This window comes from Mobula birostris, chromosome 1 (assembly GCF_030028105.1).
Source record: "Mobula birostris isolate sMobBir1 chromosome 1, sMobBir1.hap1, whole genome shotgun sequence".
In the NCBI taxonomy this organism is placed as follows: domain Eukaryota; kingdom Metazoa; phylum Chordata; class Chondrichthyes; order Myliobatiformes; family Myliobatidae; genus Mobula; species Mobula birostris.
Genome location: NC_092370.1, coordinates 147,138,311 through 147,164,805, shown reverse-complemented (window position 1 = coordinate 147,164,805; position 26,495 = coordinate 147,138,311). Strand labels below are relative to the sequence as shown.

Genomic DNA, 26,495 nt, shown 5'->3' with positions numbered 1-26,495 from the left:
CCAAACTTCCTCAACCATCTGAGGTGAAAGAGACGCTGTTATGCTTTTCTCACCACACGGCTGGTATGTACAAACCACGTGAGGTCCTCGGTGATGTGAATGCCGAGGAACTTGAAGCTGTTTACCCTCTCAACCCCAGATACATTGATGTCAATAGGGGTTAGCCCGTCTCTATTCCTCTTGTAATCCACAACCAGATCTGGTTGATAATGTGGTTAACTTGATCATCAAATTTGCAGATGACATCAAGGTTGGGGGTGTAGTGGACAGTGAGGAAGGCTATCATGTCTTGCTAAGGGATCTGCATCAGCTGGAAAAATGGGCTGAAATATGCCAGATGGATTTAGTGCAGACAAGTACGAGGTTTTGCACTTTGGTAGGACCAACCAGAGTAGGTCTTACACAATGAACAGTTGGGCACTGAGGAGTGTAGTAGAACAAAGGGATCTGGGAATACAGGTACATAATTTGTCGAAAGTGGTGTCACAGGTACCTACCGACAGGAAAGATGTAAACAAGGTTGAAACAGTACAGAGAAAACTTACAAAGATGTTGCCGGGTCTGGAGGACCTGCGTTATAAGGAAAGATTGAATAGGTTAGGACTGTCTTCTGTAGAACATAGACAGCCTTAGAAGAGGAGGTTTGATAGAGGTATACAAAATTATGAAGGTTATAGATAAAGTAAATGCAAGCAAACTTTTTTCACTGAAGTTGGGTGGAACTACAACTAAGAGGTCATGGGTTAAGTGTGAACTGCTTCACTCAGAGGGTCATGAGAGTGTGGAACAAGCTGCCAGCACAAGTGGTCCATGTGAGCCCGATTTCAACATTTAAGATAAGCTTGGATAGGTACATGGATAGTAAGGATATGGCAGGCTATGGTCCTGGTGCAGATTATTGGGAGCTGGTAGTTTAAATGGATGGCACAGACTAGATGGGCTGAAGGGCCTGTTCTGTGCTGTACCTCTCTATAACTCTATAACAGGTTCTGATGAAGGTTCATTGGACTTGAAATGTTTTAACTATTTCAGTTTCCACAGATGTTGCCTGGCCTGATGAGTGTTCCCAGCTTCTTCTCTGTTTTTATATTAGGTATTTAGTATTTGTTTTTAATCTATAATAAAATCATTTACAAACAGACTGAATATCAGCTAAGAAAATAAACATGAGACTAATCAATGTAAGAGAGAAAGATCCTCTCTGAAAAAGTGCTGGAGAATGGGGAAAAATTAGCCAAGATGCACAAACCAGTTGAAGACCAGCTACAAAGGATTGTTTCAACATTTCGAATGTTGAAAGGCATGGACAGAGTGGATGTGGCAAAGTTGTTTCCCATGATAGGGGAGTCTAGTATGAGAGGGCATGACTTAAGGATTGAAGGGCGCCCATTCAGAACAGAAATGCGAAGAAATTTTTTTAGTCAGAGGGTGGTGAATCTATGGAATTTATTGCCAAGGGTAGCAGTGGAGGCCAAGTCATTGAGTGTATTTAAGGCAGAAATTGATAGGTATCTGAGTAGCCAGGGCATTAAAGGTTATGGTGAGAAGGCGGGAGAGTGGGACTAAATGGGAGAATGGATCAGCTCCTGATAAAATTGCGGAGCAGACTCAATGGGCCGAATGGCCGACTTCTGCTCCTTTGTCTTATGGTCTAAGATCAAGGAATCCACAATGGAAGAGCAAGAGACAAGCTTGGAAAGAGTGAGAGATCAGTTACAAAAGAAAATTAAGTCAGTTACAAAGAAGTAGGAGACTGTCAGCAAAACAAGATCACCACAAAGTTGAAGGGAGTCTCTGACAAAAAAAGCAGGTGTTAAGCTGTAAGGGAGCATGTGATTCACTGCAAAAGAAAAGAAGAGCTTCTAGCTTAGATGTGCACCTTGGTCAGCATGGACAAGTTGGGCCAATGAGCCTTTTCCTGTGCTGTATGACTCTGTGGGTTCAGTTTTAAAAGAGCAGAAGCTGTGAAAAAATGCAAAATCAGCTAGAAAATAAAGGATTGGCTACAAAAGTGCACCTTAGCTAAAGAGCAGGAGAAACAATAAATAAGTAAGAAATCAGCTGCAGTACATAAGACCAAAACATCAGCTTTAGAATTAAAGGAGACTTGGTATAAAAAATTGGGCAATGAGCCAGAAAGGAGTGGGAAATAATCTACATGTGAACAAAAGCTCAGCTAAATTGCCTCTTTGGTTCATGATCTTGATTTCCTTCTATCTAATAACAGATTTCCTGCTTTTTGCTATTGATCTCCTTGCTCAGTTGTAGTTGATCTTCCACTCAGTACCACGTCCTCTAAAACAGATGATCTCCAGCAACTATGTAAGCAATCCGGACCTTCAAGCTACACTGCCCCGCACCCCTGACCACTCTCAGTGTTACTCTAACCTAAACACAGGGCATTTCCAAAGACCAGTTAACCTGCTTGGTGTGGAGTGTGGTGTAGGGAGTTGGGAAATAAAACCCCTACTAATTCTTTATCAAATGAAAACTAAATTACCCCCAAAAGTCCTCTAGATTGTAAATAATGAAAAACAATATTGTGAACTGAATAACTTCCATAACTTAATAAAGTTTTTAACTGAAAGCTATCAGCCCAAAGGTAGTAGTGAAGCGTGCATTTGATTTCTTTTAACCTTACATGCAAAACACTCTAATAGAATGTGTTCAACTGTTTCACAATGATGACAAAACCTGCACACTCCAAAGTGATGCTTTCCTACAAGATGTAAGGAATAATTAAGCATAGTATGCCCAATTCTAAGTCAAGTCAATATAATTCCTTCCCATTTTGTTTTACCCCCTTCATAATAATTTTCCTTAACATGTTGATGAACCAACAGACTGTCAGGCATATCAGAATCCTTAGACTTCATTAAATCATGTAACCTACAATCAGCTAAAGCCACTGGAAAAAAACACGGTGGGGTTACCGAGAAAGCTACGGTCGGACATACTGCATAATCTAGCAAACCCATATTCCGAGTGTGATAAGAACCCAGCCACCCAAAACTAAAAACACTCTTCTTGTGATGTTCCCAATAGTCTTCCAACACACTTTTAACAGGGTGATCATTTCCTTGCCCCCTCAAAATAATCCAGTATGTTAACATCAACTTTAACCTCCACAACTCTAAGGGTAATTGTCCCCTTTCAACTAGTAAAGCTGAAACAAGAACAGACCTGTTAGCCTGACATCAGTGGTCGGGAAGTTGTTGGAATCAATTGTTAGGGATGATATTTCAGAGTACCTGGAGGCACATGACAAAATAGGCCAAAGCCACCATGGTTTCCTGAAAGGAAAATCCTGCCTGACTAACCTACTGCAATTCTTTGAGGAAATTACAAGCAGGGTAGACAGAGGAGATGCAGTAGACATCATGTACTTGGATTTTCAGAAGGCCTTTGTCAAAGTGCCGCACAAGAGGCTGCTTAGCAAGATAAGAGCCCATGGAATTACAGGGAAGTTACTAGCATGGGTGGAGCATTGGCTGGTCAGCAGAAAACAGAGTAGGAATAAAGGGATCCTACTCTGGCTGGCTGCCGGTTACCAGTGGAGTTCCATAGGGGTTGGTGCTGGGACCGCTGCTTTTTATGATGTATGTCAGTGATTTAGACTATGGTATTAATGGATTTGTGGCTAAATTTGCTGATGATACAAAGCTAGGTGGAGGAGTGGGTAGTACTGAGGAAACGAAAAGCCTGCAGAGAGATTTAGATAGTTTAGGGGAATGGGCAAAGAAGTGGCAAATGAAATACAATGTTGGAAAGTGTATGGTCATGCACTTTGGTGGAAGAAATAAACTGGCAGATTATTATTTAGATGGGGAGAGAATTCAAAATACAGAGATGCAAAGGGACTTGGGAATCCTTGTGCAAGATACCCTAAACGTCAACCTCCAGCTTGAGTCGGTTGTGAAGAAGGCGAATGCAATGTTGGCATTCATTCTGGAGGTGTAGAATATAAGAGCAGGGATGTGATGTTGAGGCTCTATAAGACACTTGTGAGACCACACTTGGAGTATTGTGTGCAGTTTTGGGCTTCTTATTTTAGAAAGGATATACTGACATTGGAGAGGGTTCAGAGAAGATTCATGAAAATGATTCTAGTAATGAAAGGGTTACCGTACGAGGAACATCTGGCAGCTCTTGGGCTGTATTCCCTGGAGTTCAGGAGAATGAGAGGGGATCTCATAGAAACATTCCAAATGTTAAAAGGCCTGAACAGATTAGATATGGCAAACTTATTTCCCATGGTAGGGGATTCTAGGACAAGAGTGTTGAAGGACGTCCATTTAGAGCTGAGATGCGGAGAAATTACCTTAGTCAGAGAGTGGCAAATCTGTAGAATTTGTTGCCAGGAATGGCTGTGGAGGCCATATCGTTGGATGTATTTAAGGCAGAAATAGATAGGTTCTTGATTGGCCAGGACATCAAAGGGTATAGGGTGAAAGCAGGGGAGTGGAGATGACTGGAAGAATTGGATCAGCCCATGATTGAAGGGCAGAGCTGACTCGATGGGCCAAATGGCCTACTTCTGCTCCTATATCTTGTGGTCTTATGGACCTTATTGCACCACAACACATTCTTAAAGGCTATGTTTGTATCACATCCAAACATTTTAAGTTGAAGATGAAGCTGATCCATAAGCCACACAGCCATAATCAAGCACTGATCTAACTAAACAAATATAAATGGTCAACAAAGAATACCCACATAGACACCTGAGGATATTTAATGCTCTTTTAAATTTATCAGTTATTTTACTGTTGTGGTGTTTCCATGTCAGCTTATTATCTTTCTACGTGCTGAGAAATCTTACAACTGACACTTCTTCAAGAGTTTGACCAGATAATTTCATATCAAGTGTAGGTCTACTGATCCTCTTTGTAAAACACAATTTGTATTAATTATCAGCCTGTGAGTTTGACGTCAGTGGTGGGTAAATTGATGGAAAGTATTCTTAGAGATGGTATATATAATTATCTGGATAGACAGGGTCTGATTAGGAACAGTCAACATGGATTTGTGCGTGGAAAGTCATGTTTGACATATCTTATTGAATTTTTTGATGAGGTTACTAGGAAAGTTGACGAGGGTAAAGTGGTGGATGTCTATATGGACTTCAGTCAGGCCTTTGACAAGGTTCCACACGGAAGGTTAGTTAGGAAGGTTCATTCGTTAGGTATTAATATCGAAGTAGTAAAATGGATTCAGCAGTGGCTGGATGGGAGACGCCAGAGAGTAGTGGTGGATAACTGTGAGTCAGATTGGAGGCTGGTGACTAGTGGTGTGCCTCTGAGATCTGTACTGTGTCCAATGTTGTTTGTCATATATATTAATGATCTTGATGATGGGGTGGTAAATTGGATTAGTCAGTACGCAGATGATACTAAGATAGGTGGAGTTGTGGATAATGAAGTTGGGTTTCAAAGCTCGCAGAGAGATTTAGGCCAGTTAGAAGAGTGGGCTGAAAGATGGCAGATGGAGTTTAATGCTGATAAATGTGAGGTGCTACATTTTGGTAGGACTAATCAAAATAGGACATACATGGTAAATAGTAGGGCATTGAAGAATGCAGTAGAACAGAGGGATCTAGGAATAATGGTGCATAGTTCCCTGAAGGTTGAATCTCATGTGGATAGGGTGGTGAAGAAAACTTTTGGTATGCTGGCCTTTATAAATCAGTGCATTGAGTACAGGAGTTGGGATGCAATGTTAAATTTATACAAGGCATTGGTGAGGCCAAATTTGGAGTATTGTGTACAGTTTTGGTCACCGAGTTATAGGAAAGATGTCAACAAAATTGAGAGAGTACAGAGAAGATTTACGAGAATGTTACCTGGGTTTCATCTCCTAAATTACAGAGAAAGGTTGAACAAGTTGGGTCTTTATTCTTTGGAGCGTAGAAGGTTGAGGGGGGACTTGATTTAGGTATTTAACATTACGAGGGGGATAGGTAGAGTTGATGTGGATAGGCTTTTTCCATTAAGAGTGGGGGAGATTCAAACAAGAGGACATGAGTTGAGAGTTAAAGGGGAAAAGTTTAGGGGTAACATGAGGGGGAGCTTCTTTACTCAGAGAGTGGTAGCTGTGTGCAACAAGCTTCCAGCAGAAGTGGTTGAGGCAGGTTCGATGTTGTCATTTAAAGTTAAATTAGATAGCTATATGGGCAGGAAAGGAATGGAGGCTTATTGGCTGAGTGCAGGTCGGTGAGACTAGGTGAGAGTAATAGGACTAGAAGGGCCGAGATAGCCTGTTTCCGTGCTGTAATTGTTATATGGTTATATGGTATTTTTGCTACCAAAAGCCTAAATCCCCATCTATTTGCCTATTCTTTGACCTTATTAATTGCTAATGGCAGCCTATAAACAGTTAAGTTTAAATTTCTACCTCTAATCCACAAAACTCCATCATCTGCAAAAAGTCATTTACCCACCCCAGTACCTATCTGAGAGAAAATATAATTAATCAGAATACTGAACAGTAAAGGGCTACAAATACTGCTTTGTGGGGTCCCATTCTCTATCTCTTAGAAGCCGGAATATACCTTACCCAACCTTATCTGCATAGACTGTCCAAATAAAAAAGTCGGAAAAAAATTATATAGCCTTCCTCTTACTCCTAATTTCCATACTTTAATCAAAGTACCTTCCTTTAATAACAATCATATGCTTTTTCAATATCAAAAATATTGCTATTTACCTGTGCTTTCCTAATATCATCTTCCAAACATAAAACTGAATCCAATGTCATTCTACCATTCCAAAATCTGCTCTGATAAAACGCTATATCACCTCTCTTTTCCAAAATATAATTCAAATGCTCTATCACCATGCATTCCATAAGTTTACATAAATGGGACATTATTGATATTGGTCTATAATTTGAAAGATACAACAGGTGTTTCCCAGGTTTTAGAATGGGCACTACCTCTGTTAATTTCCACGAGGAGGAAGATGGCCTAACCTCCAAATATGGTTCAAAAATGTTAATATTATCTCAAGAGGGTTGTCAGTCATACAATAACATATATCATCCTTTCCTGGAGCTGTCTAATCTGCACTATTAATAGCTTTCTTAAATTCACACAAAGAACCTTTTACATCAAACTGAACCTCTTGACCATGACTGCATGCTTTTATGCACTGAGTTGCTGCAAGATAATTAGATGATTAGATATTTGCATTAATGAGCAGATGAACAGGTATACCTAATAAAATGGCCACTGAAAGTATTTCTTAGTCATAGTCATAGTCATACTTTATTGATCCCGGGGGAAATTGGTTTTTGTTACAGTTGCACCATAAATAATAAATAGTAATAAAACCATAAATAGTTAAATAATAATATGTAAATTATGCCAGTAAATTATGAAAAAAGTCCAGGACCAGCCTATTGGCTCAGGGTGTCTGACCCTCCAAGGGAGAAGTTGTAAAATTTGATCGCCACAGGCAGGAATGACTTCCTATGACGCTCTGTGTTGCATCTCGGTGGAATGAGTCTCTGGCTGAATGTACTCCTGTGCCCACCCAGTACATTATGTAGTGGATGGGAGACATTGTCCAAGATGGCATGCAACTTAGGTAGCATCCTCTTTTCAGACACCACCATGAGAGAATCCAGTTCCATCCCCACAACATCACTGGCCTGACGAATGAGTTTGTTGATTCTATTGGTGTCTGCTACCCTCAGCCTGCTGCCCCAGCACACAACAGCAAACGTTAAAGCACTGGCCACCACAGACTCGTAAAACATCCTCAGCATTGTCTGGCAGATGTTGAAGGACCTCAGTCTCAGGAAATAGAGACAGCTCTGACCCTTCTTGTAGACAGCCTCAGTGTTCTTTGACCAGTCCAGTTTATTGTCAATTCGTATCCCCAGGTATTTGTAATCTGTTTAATGCTCTCAGTTTATCAGCCTCGTGAGTCAGTATGTGGGTATGCTTGAAAATATGCATGTTCAGAGGCTGAGCTGAACCTTGACTTATTCACTGAAGCAAAGGAAAGAATGGGTTTTAAATAATGTCTGGAAGTGAAGATCTCTCACCAATCTATCCCAGTTGTACAGTACTGGTAATAAAGATCCATGACAAGACCTGAGAAAACGTGGACCACTTTCTTTATCTAAGGAGCCAGTGTTTATTGAGAGCAAACATCAGTTATGAAATTCATCTGCAACTTCACTGCATCAGCACAGCCTCTGGCCATCTGAGAATAAGAGTGCTTACAGATTAAAACTGCACAAATGACACAAACCTCAAAGTCTACTCGTTCGCAAGCGCCTCTGTTGTCTGGCATACTTATTAAGCTCAGACTACTTTTTTAAAGATTACCTTTATTTGTCATGTGTACTTTGAAACATCGAAACATACAATGTATTGCTTGTGTCATCGTTTGCGATGTGCTGGGGACAGCCACAAGTGGCGCCACGCTTTTGGTGCCAATATCACATGCCTACAATGTATTAACTCTAACTGTACTGTATATCTTTGAAATGTTGGAAGGAAACCCGAGTATCGGGGGAATCCATGCATTCACAGGGAGAATATAAAAACTCAGTTTGGAAAACTCCTTAGGCTGGAATCGAACCTTGATCAGTGATCGTTGGCATGATAAAGCAATTGTGCTAACTGTTACACTACTATGCTGCCCTATACTTAGAGAAGTTACCTCATGATATTTGGAAAGGAACCATTAACACTGCCTCTACAAAATCTTGTATGCACTGACAAGATAAATGAACCACTATCAGTTGCCTTCTCCCCATTAATGAGACCTTATTTAGCATTGTTAGTTAGACCACGTTGTTTGGATGCTAAGTACCACACTCATAAATAAGCATTCTACCTTATGGACATACACTCTTGGTTCTAGAGAATTGTACCCTTCCTGTAAGTGCCTCTTGTTACCAATACATTTCTTTTCGCTCCCTAACTTGTATTATCTCTGTACGTCAGTGCTGTGTTATTTTACTTATGCACCCTGCAATCTGTTGCCAGCATCCTAGCTTCAACAGAGATCTATATTGATGCAGCAACAGGGCAAATCGTACAAAAATTCGCTGTATTTTTTGTTGCATCTTTTGTAGCGGCTGACTCCTCCTAGGTTACAGCTATAACAATGTTCCTGTCTTCTGTTCTTCTTCTTTGGTGTAGATGCAACATCATTTCTTGATTAGCTACCAATCCTGTGCTTCCTTTGGGGGCTGCAGTTATTACTGTGTTCTTGTCTTAGGTTCAATGAGAACAGTTTACTTTGACAAGACATCCATAACAAAGTTTATCAATCTGCTGTACACTTATGAAATTTAAATTGTTCTACCTTTTCTGACAAAGTACAGAACAAGACAGCCCAAGATTCTTGCCAAATATTTTTCCAGTATTCTTTACCTAGCATTTGTTTTTTTGTTTAACCTTTCAGGAATTGGTAGGAAACTACAAGATTCAAGATTCAAGTTTACATTGAAACAAGCAGTGAAGTGTGTTGTTTACCATAACAACCAGCATACCCTTGGGCTGTCCTCAGCGCCCTCTCAAGTATCGCCACATGTTCTGGCACCAACACAGCATGCCCACAATGCTTGGCAGAAGAACATAGAACACAACAATCGAGAAAACAACAACAGCAAAAAAGCCACGTTTCTCCCTCCCATGCAACCACACACATACAGAGCCCTATAACTCTAGGACAGCCCTCCAGGCTTGAGCCTCCAGCGGATACAGACATGGGGCTGCAGACACCAGGCTTTGACCACCCTAGCGGAATTGCAGAGATTCATAGACCTGGATCTGGCCAACCTTCCTTGACTTCTGATTTGATCCTTGGACCTCGATCCTTGACATCAATCCCAGGTTACACCAATCACCAAATACTAGGCCTCAAGCTCTGTACTTGCCAATGATGGGATTCCGAATACGAGGCCTAGAGCTCTAGTCTCATCAATTCGCGAACCTAGGGGGTCATCGGACCTTGTTCTTCCCTCCTGCATAGAACTCTGACACCAGAGCATGTTGACCGGGGGCGGGGGGGTGATGGTGTGTGGGCATCCACTCTCTGCTGGTCCGACATCTAACCATGGATGTTTCATGTTCACGTTGCCGGTCTCATCTGACCCCTAACTGCTCTGTCTATCCCCAAATCTATCTTTATGAACCTAAAAACACAATTAATAAATCAGAGCTACAACTCAACGGTGTCATCTTGGAGCAATAGCTAATCTCAAACTCTTTTGTATTGTATCCCCTTATCTTATGTAAGTGGCCTTGTGTTCACTTACAACTCATCATGGCTCTTTCATACTAATTTACTTAGTCTCTATGTAGATAATCTTCTGCTCATTGGTCACTGATCTTTGGCTTTCTCTAGCTGATTTTAATAGTTTAATGGGGATTACTCCCTCCAAAGGATGTTCTACTCTTTTGTGACTATCTGTGGTTCTTCTGTGGCTAACACACTATTCAGTTGTACTCAATCTAATGGTCTTGTAGGTCATCCACTGGTTATTTTAGCTGATCTCCTATATTTTTGTAGATGAATTTGCACTCTTCTAGTGCAACACACAAAATGCTGGAGGAACTTAGCAGGTCAGGCAGCACCTACGGAGTGGAATAAACAGTCAGTGTTTCAGCCCCAGATCCTTCATCAGGACTTGGGTGGGGGGGAGGGGGAAGAAGCCAGAATAAGAAGGTGGGTGTAGGGAAGGAGTACAAGCTGGCAGGTGATAGGTGAAACCAGGTGAGGGGGAATGTCAGTGGGGAAAGGAGGAGATGAAGTAAGAAGCTAGAAGGTGATAGGTGGAAGAGATAAACTACTGAAGAAGAAGGAATCTAATAGGAAAGGATAGTGGACCATGGAAGAAAAGGAAGGATGAGGGGCACCAGAGAGAGGTGATGGGCAGGTGATGTTCTTTTTAGCACTTAATCTTTGGCTTGTTCATGGCTGAGCCCATAATCTTTACTAAGTGAACTTTTTTTTAGCCAGTTTGCTAGTCTTTTGAAGCTAGTCTTTTGGTTCTTCCCTCACTCAGAGGGTAGTGTTTGATGGCTCTGCTGTTTTATAATTCATCTCTGGCAATTTTCTCCTTGAACCTAATATTTTGTTAGCAGATCACTTGCTCTTTTAGAATTAATCTCAGCTCTTTTACAACTGATTTCCTATCCATTTCCGTGTGTGCTCACTTTTGTAGCTGATCTCTGTCTTGTAGTTATCCTGAAGTGGATCTTGTGGAATTAAATTTTTAGAGTTGGTCTGGTATCTGTTGAGTGACCTCAGGAGGGCTTCACAGCTGTTAATAATGCTGCTTATGCACCTGTGGGATGCAGGGGATTTGTTGCTACATCTACGACCAGTCAACTGAAGAAGATGGGGGTGAGGGGGTCACTCCCTCTAACAAGCAATCAAGTCCTTGTCAAACACAGCAGAAGAAAGCAGCAATTGGATTTGGATTAAAGAGAAAGACAACAACTGGGCTGCAAGATGAAGACAGGAGGGTATGGAACTAAGGGTGGTGTATCTGGGACGTCAGGTAGCACCGTTGAGCCCTCTGGAGATGTCGTGGGCTTATCAACGAAATGTCAAAGAAGGAGGGTACCCACCTGATGACCCCGATGATGTACCTACCCTCCCTTCTTGTCACCACTCCATACCCACTGCCAACATTGATAGTGCCGACTTATCATAGGGACTGAAACATCAAGTCCTAGTAGCTCTACTTGTAGTTATCCTGAAGTGGATCTTGTGGAATTAAATTGTTAGAGTTGGTCTGGGATCTGCTGAGTGAGACTCAGGAGGGCTTCACAGCTGTTAATAATGCTGTTTAAGGACCTGTGGCCTATAAACAGCTTTAGACATTATTATGTAATTGAAAATGACAGTGGTCATATCTAATGGTGATCGTTGCACACCGTGGAAGCTATTGCTTAACGTATATCTGCTATCCAAATTTTTAGCTAAATGAATGCTCTGAAATGAAAATTGGGTCTTTTCGCAACTTACTTCATGATGTCACTGATTTTCAATGATTTTTGAAATTGGAATCTGGCCATGTGGCTTACAAGAATGGGAACTATGTAATCCAACTTCAAGGCACATATATTCACTACTTGAAATATTTCATTTTCTGTGTGCAGTTCCCTGTTACATTTACTGCATGTGTTCAGAGAGTGTTTCATTAATTACTAGCTTGTATTTTGTTTTAAAGAGTATAGAGAAAATTAACAAGGATATTGCCAGAAATTGGCAACCTGAGTTATAGGGAAAGATTGAATCGGTTAGGACTTGAATCCCTGGAGCATAAAAGAATGAGGAGAGAACTTATAGAGGTGTACAAAGTTATAAAGGCGGTAGATATGGTAAATACATACAGGACTTTTCCCCCCTGAAATTGGGTGAGACTAGATTTAGAAGTCACAGATTATCATGAAAGATGAAACACTTAAAAAGAATTTGAGAGGGTTCTTCTCTCACTTGGAGGGTAGTGTGAGTGTGGAACAAGCTGCCAGCAGAAGAGGTAGATGTGCAACATTTAAGAGAAGTTTGAATAGGTACCTGGATGGGAGGGTTATGAATGGCTATGATCTGTGTGCAGGGAGATGGTACTGGGCAGAAAATCATGTTTTGCTAGAGTGGCTGCCAAAGGGCCTGTTCCTGTGCTCGGTGCTCTATGACTCTGACAACAAAACTCCTTTTACTGTTCAGGTATTTGTGTAGGAGAACTCTCAATTCTTTCTAATCATTTGTTGTACATTCAATATTGTGAGTTCTTCAGCTGGTCTTGAGATCCTCTATTTACACATCTCGTTATGCAGTTTTAAAAAAGCTACACGATAGAAAGTGAAATTTGAAAGTAAAGGAGGGACTGTAGACAGCTTTATCAATTATCTGTAACTGTCCACCATCATAGAATCAAGCATTTAATAAATATTGCAAATAACTTAAGTGCATTTTCCTACCAGTTCAGGGATTCAAGTATCAGCTAAATTTATGACTTTAATTACTGGAGCTCATTGGTGTGCCTTGAAAAATCTCGAATTTGGTTTGATTATATGTCTATAATTTAACACACATCAAAGTTGCTAGTGAACGCAGCAGGCCAGGCAGCATCTCTAGGAAGAGATACAGTCGACGTTTCGGGCCGTCTTCGTCAGATGCTGCCTGGCCTGCTGCGTTCACCAGCAACTTTGATGTGTGTTGCTTGAATTTCCAGCATCTGCAGAAGTCCTTGCGTTTGCGTGTAATTTAAAACCAGTTCACACAAACATTACAGAAAAGGGTCAGGCATCATTTGTGGAAAAGGAAAACAGAGTTATTGTTATAGGTCAAAGACCCTTTGTCAGCTGCTGCCTGGACTGGTGAGGATTTCCTGCATTTTCTAATTTTGTTTTACATTTCCAGTATTGGCAAACATTTCATAACTCAAATGTTTTCTCCAGGAAGCTCTGATTTGGGAATAATGTTTTGCTCAACAGGCTGTGTACTCTTCATTTTGAAGTTTATGGGCACAGAAAATGTACTATAGCGTAGAGCAAGTGAAATCGGCGATCGCCTCTGATCTGGGCCAACATTTACGTGCCGGGTGGCACCTAATTAATTAGCTTGTTTATTTCGGCTTTTTTCTTAAAGATGTGCTGGGTGCGTTCCGGCTACCGCTGCACCGCTGCATTCTTCGTGGCCCAGTATCGGTCCGCAGCCTGGAGGTTGGAGACTACTGCTTTAGAGCACACAATTTTGTTCAGGCCTTTGTAACACATACAAGAACTGTCTGTTTAAAGTTCTTGCATTGATCTTCTTCCATGCCTCATGCAAAAAACTAGCTGACATGAGGCATAAATTTGTGATGGAAAATTCAGAAATGGCAAAGTCACCTGGAGTTAACTCAAATTACTGGAGTTTCATATTAGCCTTCATTTCACTTTTATTAATGTTTTATTGTTGAGATATGTACAATATACTGTACAGTCAGTGGCCACTTTATTAGATACCTCCTGTACCTAATAAAGTGAAAACTGAGTGCATGTCTATGATCTTCTGCTGCTTTAGCCCAACTACTTCAAGGTTCAATGTGTCGTGCATGCAGAGAGGCTCTTCTGCACACTACTGTTGTTACACGTGGTTATTTGAGTTATTTTCACCTTCCTATCAGCTTGAACCTGTCTGGCCATTCTCCTCTGAGCTCATTCATTAACAAGGTGTTTTCGCCAACAGAGCTACCACTCACTGGACGTTTTTTCTTTTTCACATCTTTCTCTGTAAACTCTAGAGACTAATGTGTGCGAAAATCCCAGAAGATCAGCAGTTTCTAGATACTCAAACCACCCTGTCTGGCACCAACAATTACTCCACTGTCAAAGTCACTTAGATCACCTTTCCAATTCTGAAGTTTGGTATGAAAAACAACTGAACTTCTTGACCTTGTCTGCATCCTTTTATGCATTGAGTTGCTGCCACATTTTTGGCTGCTTAGATATTTGCATTAACGAGCAGATGTACAGGTGTACCTAATGAAGCAGCCACTCAGTGTATATACAAGGTATGCTGTTCATCCTTTCCACCTCTCGCCGACCCCTTCACAATCCTATCCCTCTGGTCAGCAGGTTTAAGTGGCTGGAATGGTTGTCTTTATTGAAACACCCTGGAAATAATAATGTAAGTGGAAGTGAGAAATATAGATGGAAATAACGATGGGAATGGGGAGCCATGGCAGTAGGTGGAAGCTAACTCACTCTGAACGTTACTGATGGAGCTATAGCTACATATGTTTTAAACCACTTTCTAGCACAGGTAGGTGCTTCAGTGGAAATTTACACATGCATTAGCAAAATCAACACTAAACCAATATAAACTGGAAAAACTCGGCCTATTAGGTGAAGAGAAACAATCAACTCTTCATCAGACATTGCAGACCCACAATGTTGATTGTTTCCACAGCTGCTGCCTGACCTCCAGCGTGTTCTGTGTCATTTGTGTCCAGCGTCTTTTGACTCTCAGTAAAAAAATTCACCAGCCTTGAAATCCATCTGCTGCATGACTGGAGCATTAAAGTAACATTGTGCTTTGACCTAACCCTTTTCAGAAGTTGTAGAAGGATCATGACCGAAGATCTGCACAATAATGTTGGCATGTTTTGTTTTTATACGAACACTGCCTTATATGGCAACGGCTACATCTTATTATATCCATCCGTCTGTTGTAATTCTGTGCAGCCATTGACACAGGGTCAAGAAATCAAAGGCTGCTGATACAGATGGCTGAAGCTGCAGAATCAATTTTGCAGTGCCACTTTGCACTCACTCACATATATTCTGAATCATCACTGCTGCAACGGGTAAAATGTCATGTGGTGTGTATGTGAAGAATTGCAAACAGAGCGGTGAGAGAGGAGGAGGAGCTTTATTGATAGGAGCCTTAAAAAACTGGTGGAGGAGATCCACAAGTGGAGAGTGCTTGTTGGCACGAGGGGTTCCAGGAAACTATCAGGGCAGCGACTAGCTTATCTAGTAGGAGGTGGTTCAGGAGCTTATTGCGCGAAGCCACACTTAGGAACAAGGAGCAGTACAGAAGTTCAATTACCTCATACCATACTTGAAGGTGAGATCAGCACCCAGTATTTGCTACTGATATGTCAGTTGCCATTAGCTCTAACACAATGACCATACAGGCAACAACTCTTGCTCCCCAGCACTGGCAGCCAGATACTGAAAAACTCTTTGCCCCCTCCAGCCCTCAAAAACACCCACAGACAGACACTGACAATACGCTCCCCCCTTTATCTTCATCCCTCCTTCACAATCACCAGGAGCCAGACACTGACACACATTGATGAAGCAGGACAAACATCTCATGGGTCCATCTCATTAATCTGCCTCTTTGTCTTACAGGCAAAGGCCGCATGCAACCGCCACCTGTCAGGGCAGACAGGAGGGGGGCCCTCTCAGGCTACGAGACTGACCAGTCCGGAGGAGAGGGTCCTCTTCCTCATGAACAGCCGAGCTCCATGCCCCAGTGTCAGCAGAGCAAGTTAAGAGTCTGCCTGGTATGCATTTATTTCATGATTATTCAACATAACTCTCGCCTTTTGAAATGACCTCGATGTTTAAAATGTGTGTTGGCCACATGACACAAAGGGACAATACATGGTATGTTGCCGTGCTATTGTTTCCGTCCTTATAATTGCAGGCTCCGAAGGAAACACCACACTAGACTCCAGTGGCCAACGAAGAGGAAAAGGTGGAGGAAAGGGTTGGAAAATGACAAAATGCAGTTGTTGGGGAACTAGAAGGCCACCAGCTCAGAAACCAGCACCACAAAAGCAGACGAATAGTGCAGACAAATGTGTGTATGTTGGAAGCTCCTTGGCTTTCAGGCAGCAAGGAATAGGAAATACACAGTCGGGATACACAGTGAAATGACGACTACCTTTTTAGGCCTGTCACATTGAATGCACAAGTTAACTAGGGTTATGGATAAATCTACAACAAATGCTTTGCAAACAGTACTAAAGAGCTAGGGCAGTATCACTTGCACTCTGGTATCAACACACACTTTTGGATCAGCTACCGCCAGTACTCTGGAAGTATACATGGAAGATACAGACATCGCAGTCCAAGCATACCATAGCTCCACTAACACTTCTAACCATCAGTTTGATCTCCAGTGTGAGCGAATTGCTATTTTCTAGGAACTGATAGATGTCTCAATAGTTCTCAGTGGAGCCATCATGGAACATACTGGCGTATTTCTTTTGAATTGACAAAGTCTGGTTTGCTCTCATGACACTAAGGTGGTTTAAGCCGCAACACATTTGAATAGTTATCTTTTCAGTCACTACCTTGGCAGTTTCTCTCAGGATTTCTCCCACCATCACTGGCTGTGTGTCTGTGCCTTCACTAGTGCCCACCACCTGCTTTTTTAGATTATTGCCACAATAATTGGAAGCTGGCCCTTTAAGGGCAGGAATTCACGGTGGACTTTCATCACAGACATGAGTCATGAGGGATCTGCAGATGCTGGAATCTGGAGCAAAATAGAATATGTTAGAGGAGCTCAGCTGATTAGGCAGCTTTCCACAGGTATTGTCCCTCCCTGTTTCTCTTGTCCATTTGTCCCTCCTCACTAATCTCTCTCTTGGCATCTATTCCTGCAAGCAGCCCAAGTGCTATACCTGCCAATTCACCTCCCCTCTTCATCTCCATTTAGGGCCCCAATCAGTCTTTCCGGGTGAAGCAACACTTCACCTGTGAATCTGCTGGGGTGGTCATTTGTGTCTGGTGCTCCCGATGCAGGCTTCTCTACCCATTGGGACCCATTGTAAATTCGGAGACTGCTTCGTCAAGCACCTCCGCTCAATCTGCTAAAGTAGAACTTCCCAAGTGGCCAAACATTTTAATTCGGATTCCCATTCCCATTCTGACATGTTGGTCCATGGCCTTTGTGCTAAGATGAGGCCACCCTCAGGATGGAGGAGCAACACCTTATATTCTGTCTGGGTAGCCTCCAACCAAATGGCATGAATATTGATTTCCTCTTCTGGTAAAAAAATAAATTCCCTCCCCCTCCCAAGTTCTATTCCCAACCCTGGCCTCTTACCTCTTCTTACCTGCCTATCACCTCCCTCCCCCCCCCACTTCTAATTTCCTCTTCTCCTATGGTCTACTCTCCTCTCCTATCAAATTCTTTTTTTTCTCCAGCCCTTTACCTTTCCCACCATTTGACTTCACCTATCTTCCAGCTATCCTCCTTCCTCTCCCCCCGCCTTTTCATTCTGGCAGTACTAAGAAAGGGTCTCGGCCCGAAACCTTGATTTCCATAGATGCTGCCTGACCTGATGAGTTCCTCCAGCATTTTATGTGTTTTGCTTGGATTTCCAGCGTCTGAAGACTTTCTTGTGTTTACCTCTAGAGAGAATCTGTTCTCTCCATATATGGTGCCTGATCCGCTGAGTTTATCCAGCATCTTGTGTGTCTATCATAGGCATCTGCTTCTAGCACTTTGGAAAGAAGGTAGACTTCCAGAAGTCAGGTGCTAGGGGACCATTGCAGTATGGCAGTAGCACCATTAAACTCACTTGAAAAGCAAGCACAGTTAGGAAGCACTAGATATCATTAATCAGAGTTTAAGATGATTAGTAAATTTCACATTCATTTTGCAAGCTTTACCTGAAATTAAAGAACTTTTAAGTTCTGATATTTGTAATTTCCTTTTGATGTTTAACTCTGTAAAAGCATTTTTATTTTACCTTATCACTGTTTGTGAAAGGGAAGTATTTTGCCAAGCTTTGATTGGAAACACTGAAGGGAGTATGGCTGGTGCATTGTACTTCTTTTCCTTATTGTAATCTAAGGAACTAGATTAAACCTTTGAAACATGGCAAGAGATGACAACTGATTGAAACACATGAGCAAAAAGTGTTTTGCTTTAATCATAATGAGAGATCAGGTTGAATCACTGCAGTGTGGCCAAGGTGTTATCAGTGAGCATGGGTGAGACAATCCAGCCTTGTCTCTGATTGCTTGCATTCCTCATCATTTATTTACTTATTAAGCCATACGGCCTTTTCAACCCTTTGAGGCATGCAGCCTTAGCAACCCTGACAATCCCAGGGCGTCATGTTATGTAGCGGATAGTGCAACACTATTACAGCCTGGGATGTTTCAGAGTTCAATTCTGATGCCGTTCTGTAAGGAGTCTTCGTACTTCCTCCCTGTTGAATGTGTGGGTTTTGTCTGGGTCTTCTAGTTTCCTCCCACAGTCCAGAGATGAACTGAGTGAGTTAATTGGTCATTGTAAATTGTCCCGCGATTAGGTTAGGGTTAACTGGGTTTACGCACAACCTCTAACCATTTGGCTCCATTTTCCATGGTCATAGAGGTTCCTATCCAGAATGGCATGCATAAAGGGATGGACAAATAAATCCATTTCTTAGCATCTTGCATCTAATTTGCCAATAAAACATGCTTATAGAGGTAAAAGCATCGAAGTAACTGCTGCAAAAGAGACCACAGTGTATCATTCCCATCATGATGAACTCCTTATTAGAAAAATATCTACATCTATTCAGATGTAGATACTTTAATTGATCTTGAGCTGAACAGGTATTATTTAACTTTCTCCTTCATGGAATTGAGTGCAAGTATCTTAGTGGTTGTCTCTCAGGTATGCAGTGAACAATTAATGTGGAACAGGAGAGTCAATGTTTCCTGGTCTGTGAGTTCAATATAATCTCTGTAGTTATTCAGATAATGCTTTCTTCAATGTAAGGAATCAGCTTTTGCCATTTTACACAGTGTGTTGCCATGTTATTTATGAAATCTACCCAGGTAATGGATCTATTGAGCCAGTTGCCATCAATACTGTTTAAATATCCCAGTTAGTTAATGTTTGAAAGGCGTGTTATGAAAGGACTTCGTGAGAGGATTGCTCCTAACTGGACAGTATGGTGCACGTGTAATGGAGCCATGCTTGTCATGAATGGAATCAGACATCATGTAGGAGGCCACCTGAGGCAATTAATAGGCTAGGCATTCTCGTGATGCTCTTTGAACATCTGACACTGGAATTTCACTGGGAAATATACACTGTGCATCCAAATGTTGAGCATCTCTGTAGTAAAGAATATTCTTCAAAAATATGACCTAGAATGTACTGCTGACGAAGATTGCAAGTGGTGGACAATCATTACAATGTTGTCCAGGCTTCTAATTAGTAGAATTTGTATCACTGTTGTAGTGATATATGCCTATAAAAAAGCAGCAAATAATGAAATATTTAATGTTGTGTGAACATGTGATCTATTAGATTATCCTCGTGTCTTATCAGTGTTGCCAGTGGAAGACAGCTCTTCTCTCCCTTTTCTTCCTTGTCTTCTTGCTCGTGCTCTTCCTGTCTCCTGCTACTCATCCTCTTGCTGAAAGCCTGCAGGGAGTGACTCTTCTCAGCTCTTTGCTATGTTGTGTGATAACTGGCAGACAATGACAGAGAAAGGTCTTTTGGGTGAGTACTGGAAAGTATCACAAACAACCCAATTTCAATCTGAGCGATAAAGTTAATTGACCGATGCAAAACATACAGACTGGATGGGATGCACCTCAGGTTACCAAGGAAATAAATTGCAGATATTTGTTTGGTCACAGTATTTAAATATCTCTGAAGGTAAAAAGGAAGGAAGAATAAATCCAATAATTGCAGGAATCAGCTTAGTGTTGCAAAGAGAGTTTTTTAGAGATAAAATTAAAATTTGCTTATGGAAGTCTAGTAAGATCTGTAAAAGACAAATTGAGTTTGACCAATTTAATTCTGAATTTTTTGGTAAAATACTGACCTTAACAAAGATGGTGTGGTCACTATGTGTATGGATTTTCAGCTAGTATCTGATAAAGTGAAATATAACAAAGAGATACTTACATTTATGACACTTAAAAATGTCAAGATATTCCATTACATGTAATTTTGGCTGTTGCTTTGTAAGTATTTGGTATTCATTTATTTGTTTCAGGCTGAAAATTTTGATAGGTTGTGGTGTGGCAAGTAATGAATCACTTTTCCTGCATGAACTACTGGCTGTCAGACATAAATGCATTAGGTCAAATAAAGAGCAGAGTTTACACAGACTAGGTAGGGCAAGTTAGTGTAATGGTCTAAAAAGGAGGAGGGTCTGAAGAGGAGGCCATATCCTCCAATCCAATAAGGAACAATGTGTGAAACAATTGCGTTCTGCAAGTCCTTGATACAATCTGCAGCGACAACCTCAGAGCAATTTAAGAACCACGTTGTTTTCCGTGATGTTATCAGTTCACAGAGGACCAGCACGTAAGTGCCATTTCAAAGAAGGCATGGAGGTGCTTCTAATTTCTTAGATGTTTGTGCAGATTTGGCATGTCATCTAAAACAGACTTCTGTAGATGCACTGTGGAGTTCCTGACTGGTTGCATCACAACCTGGTATGGAAATGCTAATGCTCTTAGTCCTGACGAAGGGTCTCGGCCTGAAACGTCGACTGTACCTCTTCCTAGAGATGCTGCCTGGCCTGCTGCGTTCACCAGCAACTTTTATGTGTGTTGCTTGAGTTTCCAGCATCTGCAGAGTTCCTGTAGAAAGTGATGAATGTAGCTTAGTCCATCACAGGAAAAGCCCTCCCCATTCAGTCCCTCACAGGAAAAGCGCTCCCCGCTCAGTCCCTCACAGGAAAAGCCCTCCCACTCAGTATATCATAGGAAAAGCCCTCCTCATACAAGAAGCAGTGCCACAAGAAAGCAGCATCCATCATCAAGGACTCTCACCATTCAGGCCATGTTCTCTTCGCGCTGCCGCCTTCGGGAAGGAGGTACAGGAGCCTTACGTCCAACATCACCAGGTTCAGGAACAGATATTATACAGATAAGAGCCAAGTATATTTTATATCTCCTTGCGAGAGGAAGTAGGTGTTATAAACCTTTGGTTTCATAATGATTGTTGCCAGCTGCATAGTCTGGTATACTTATAAATGTTGTTTTTTGATCACTGCATTACACATCTGCTCTCCATCAGAATGAAAGGAGATCACAGCCCCTGTGTTTGACTGTAGGTAGCAAATCATACAAGTCAACACCCATGATACTGCCAACAGCCATGGTCACATCATTTTGTAGTACTTCACTGCTGCTGAGTCTTCATTGCACACCAAAGAGTGACTTTGAGGCAGCTGCAGTATGATTACAATCCAGAAATGCTTGTGCACCATGCTTACAATGAAAGCCATGCTGCCACATGAAATGTGATCAAACTTGTGTCTAGAAATTGCTTGCTTTGCCTAGAGTTTAAAACTATGTGTCAAGACTCATGGTGTTCTGCTGCATGTGGCACAGGACTGATGTTCATGAGTGGGCTGACTAAGTCATCAAGTGAGGATCAGGAGGAAGAGCAAAGAAAAGGAAGGAGAATACTCAACAGACTCTGCACTATCCAAGAAGAACTCATTTAAGGGTAATTCTAATAAATGCAACTCATTTTTCACTACCAAGTGGCTAAGTATCTATAACTTTCTTCAGCCTGAGGTAAAAAATTTTAAAACTCACAAGGTTAAAAAATTCCAAATCAATTTTCAAAATTGAAAGCATGACACATTGCATGCAAAAGTAAACTGATCCTGCACAAGCTTTTAGTATCTGTTTTTCTAATACTTTTGCTTGTACAAAATGATATCCCAGTGATTGTTACAGACCACGGCTTGTGGAAGGTTGCTGTCTTTTACTGGAGAAGACCACAAGTGACTGTGAAGATTGACGTTGAGCGTCTCTGGGTCTAGAAAGCTTTCTGTGGACAGCAGCCTGACTGACAGTCAACACAAGGTCACTAGCAGGGGGCAGTGATAGAAGTACAAATGCTGCCTTTCTGAGATAGGACAATTGGTTTCTCCTGCATACACACATCTAGAGTGGCACTTCAGGAAAATTAATAATCTTTTGGAGAAGGCAATACTGGACGGCTTGAAAGATGGTCTGACATCAGCCTCCAAGACAGAGATCAAAGTGTCACCAGATGCTGCAGGGATTTGCACAGGTGTAGTTTTATTTTCCTTTTCCAAGCATGCATAAAAAGCGCTGAGCTAATGTGGGATTGAAGCATCATAGCCATTCGTGGCTTTGGGTTTCGCTTTGTAGGAAGTAATGGCCTGTGAACCCTGCCAGAACTGATGTGCATCTGATTCTGTCTCTAACCTCAATCGCAATTGAGGTTTACTCTTCCTGTAAAATAGCCTTCTGTAGATTGTACGTGGACTTCCTATATAGTTCTGGATCATCCGTCTTGAATGCCGCAGATCTAGCCCTCAGCAGACTTTGAATCTACTGGTTCATCCATGGCTTTTGTTTTTGGCAAGTCTGATATGCTCTTGAAGGTACACACACATCTGCACAAGTCTTGATGAAGTCGAAGACAACTGTGGCATGGTTATTCAGATCCAAAGATGGATTCCTGAATACAGTCCAGTCCACTGACTCAAGGCATCATTGGGAAAATATCAGGGTGTTCTGTTTTGTACTTGCTGATTATGTTACTCAGCTCCTCCAGTGCTTGTCTAATGTGGATGGTGGCAGAAAACTCCCTCAACAGATAAAATGGGCTACATTTGACTGCAGGTCGGGTGAGCAGGACTGAGACAGAATTGCCATATCTGTGCACAGTGATGAGTTAATCATAAAGCATACTTCACCTCCTCTACCTGTAAAAGACTGAACTGTCCTGTCTTTGTGGAGAATTGTGATCCTTACACTGCATCATTAACACCAATTTCTGCTCACTTTGCAACAACTCATTAGTGACCCGTCAACACTCACTATCTGTACTGATCCATTTACTCTATTACCGACTGAACACAGCTACAAGGCTCACACCCAAAGAGCTATGTTGCACATCACCCAGTCCAGTCAGGTTATCCCCCAAGATGACCACAAGAGGTTTGCAGGCCTGCGTGCCTCAATGACCCAAAGAACTATGTTGGCTGGAGTCAGGGCTTTATGCTTTGGGTTTTGGTAGAGTCATTCATGACAAACAGGTCAAAGGGTAGAGGCTAGACTAAGAGTGGTGCACCGGTCCTCCAGGTTTGGGGTTCAGTTCAGGGTTAAGAACCATGACTGGTCAAACAAAATTGTACAGAAACAGCAATGAAGAATCCTTCTACACCTGAGTGCAATGATATTTCTGAATCTCCATCTGGAACTTGCATGACTGACAGTAGTGAAAATAATTTAATTTCAGCTCATGTTCAATGTCCTTTTTGTGCTGAGGGCCTTCTACTAGCCGTGAATTAATTTGCCCACTGAGTACCTCCATCATTAAAGCGTGTGGCGTAGCATCCAGTAATCTTGGATCCTATTCTTTTCAAGGCTGAACCATTCCTCACTATTTCCTAGATCGGATTCATTCCCTACATAACCACGAGAAGTTTTGATGAGGCTTAGGTAGGATAGCTATTTACAATATTAATCACTTGGAGAATTGTCTTACCGATGACTGTACATTTGGCTAGATGCAGAAGTAATTCAAATGAGCAAGCAGCACGATATACTGTCTCCTGTCTGCATTATCAAAGACTTTCATTGAAATCCAATTTTGGGGACTGTCCAATTTCAGTAATGGGAGATGGACTAATTGAGCAGCTCTTATCCCATGCAGGATTGGTCAAATAGCACATTAACTTCCATATTCTACTTAAAAGAAACCACTCTTTCAGCCTGTTGAGGTAGAAGGAGATGCATAATGAGCGGTTGGAGAGAGAAAACAATTGAAAACACTTAAGGGCTTTCTGACTGTATGACAAAATTCAAGTAATTCTGGAAGAAAGGCTTAAGAATATAAGTGACAATAAACCCAACTCCTGCAGTTCAATGCCATTGCACCATATGGTGCTCAGAAGTTGTGAATCGGTTATATGGACATGCTGTGAAAGTACCTCTGCCTGTGAATTATGTAGAAGATGAAATGTAGCTTGACTCTCTTGTAAACAAACCTGCCAAGGATGCCATCTTTTATCCTTCCTATCTTTTATATTGTTTTTCAACATTGAACCACAGTGGATTTAATTTGGCTTTTTTGACACTGATCAACAGAATACGACTCTTTCGTGTCAGAGAGAAAACAGATCTCTACAAAGTGATCTAAACTAATTTCAAATATTAAACACAAAATAATTGATTGCACAAGCATTCACCTCCTTCAAGTTAGTATTTTGTAGATGCACCTTTGGCAGCAATTACAACCTTGAGTCTGTGGATAAGTCTCTATAAGGTTTGCACATAAGGTTTCCTTCAAGATTTCCCCGAATTTTACTTCATTAATTTTACCCTCTACCTTCACAAGCCTTCAAGGCCTGCTGCAATGAAGCATCCCCACAGCATGATGCAGCCACCACCATGCTTCATGGTAGGGATGGTGTGTTTCTGATGATGTGTTTGGCTTATGCCAAACATAGCACTTAGTCTGATGGCCAAAAAGCTCAATTTTGGTTTCATCAGACCATAGAACCTTCTTCCAACTGACTTCAGAGTCTCTCACATGCCTTCTGGCAAACTCTAGCAGAGATTTCATGTGAGTTTTTCTCAACAGTGGCTTTCTCTTTGCTGCACTCCTATAAAGGTGCGACTAGTGAAGCACCTGGGCAACAGTTATTGTTTGCACAGTCTCTGCCATCTCAGCCACTGAAGCTTGTAACTCCTCCAAAGTTGTCATAGGTTTCTTGGTGGCCTCCCTCAGTTTTTGAGGATGGACTGCTGTGGATAGATTTACAGCTATGCCATGTTCTTTTCATTTCTTGATGATTGACTTAACAGTACTCCAAGGGATATTCAGTTAATTGGAAATTTTCTTGTATCCAAATCCTGACTTGTGATTTTCAATAGCCTTTTTTGCAGAGTTGCTTGGAGTATTGTTTTGTCTTCATGGTGTAGTTTTTGCCAAGACCTTCCAGGTACAGCTTTATTTTTACTACAATCAATTAAAACACCTTGACTGCACACAGATCTCCAAAAACAGATTTCCATTCCATGTAATTAATTATGTGACTTGTAAAAGCAATTGGTTGCACCAGTGATGATCTGATGTATCATATTAAAGGGGGGGGGGGATGAAGACTTATGCAATCAATTATTTTAAGTTTGATATTTGTAATTAATTTAGATCACTTATTAGAGATCTGTTGATCAGTGTCAAAAAAGCAAAATTAAGTCCACTGATTCAATGTTGTAAAACAATAAAACATGAAAACTTCCTGGGGTGGCGGGGGGTAAATACATTTATATAGGCACTATATATAACAGCTGTAAGACTCTTCTTGAAGCCTTCTTACAGCCAATAGTGGATCAGGAAATAATCAAAAGGCAAAATGAAGTGGTTATAATATGTTTTTCGCAAATCTCACTACTCTCCTCAAATGTACTTTATAAAGCTGCTGTATAAAGCTTTATGAAGACCTCAGTACAGCTATTTTACACAAGTTATTTTACAGAAGCTTAATTTCAATGTAGTTTTTTAAACTGACAAGCTTTCTATCGTGTTTGCATAAACAACTGAGAAAATGTTTGAGATGCTAAGTAGATGGAAATCAGTGTAAAGAATCTCCGCCCTTTTTCAATTGATTACACACACTTGTTAATTCAATGCAACAAAATGGAAAAATTACTTCAGTGTTTCTTTAAGCAGATTGTATAAACTGTAAGGCAGGAAATTGCTTTATTGTGCTATGGAGTGTTATTGTGGGTTTTCAAGGGTTATATAAAAAGTTACTTAACACATTTCAATTAGTGCATTAAAATGTGTGCTTCAATGCTCACTTGGCAGGACAACCAATAAAGTGGCAGAATCAATAATCCTGATAATCAGTTGTGAAGTACAATTACAAGCCCATTTAAGCAGCAGTTAACTGAGCAAAATTGATTAAGAATGGGATATTAGAGGGAGAAAAGGCAGGTTTACCACTCTGACGCAGTAAACCTTGGTTCTATGAAATGGGAAAGAAGAAGGCAATTA

At 41.3% G+C, this 26,495-nt stretch overlaps 1 protein-coding gene across 5 annotated transcripts in view; it reads left to right on the top strand.

Moving 5' to 3' along the window:
• Window positions 1-26,495, top strand: part of zfpm2a (zinc finger protein, FOG family member 2a) — a 1,013,454-nt gene that overhangs the window by 367,336 nt on the left and 619,623 nt on the right. For 2 of the 5 annotated variants that reach the window (XM_072263386.1, XM_072263368.1), the window contains exon 3: window positions 15,878-16,032. The exons of the other annotated variants lie outside the window; for them this stretch is intronic. In XM_072263386.1, the coding sequence (XP_072119487.1) occupies window positions 15,878-16,032 (155 nt within the window). The remainder of the gene's footprint in view (window positions 1-15,877; window positions 16,033-26,495) is intronic. 5 annotated transcript variants of the gene reach the window in all.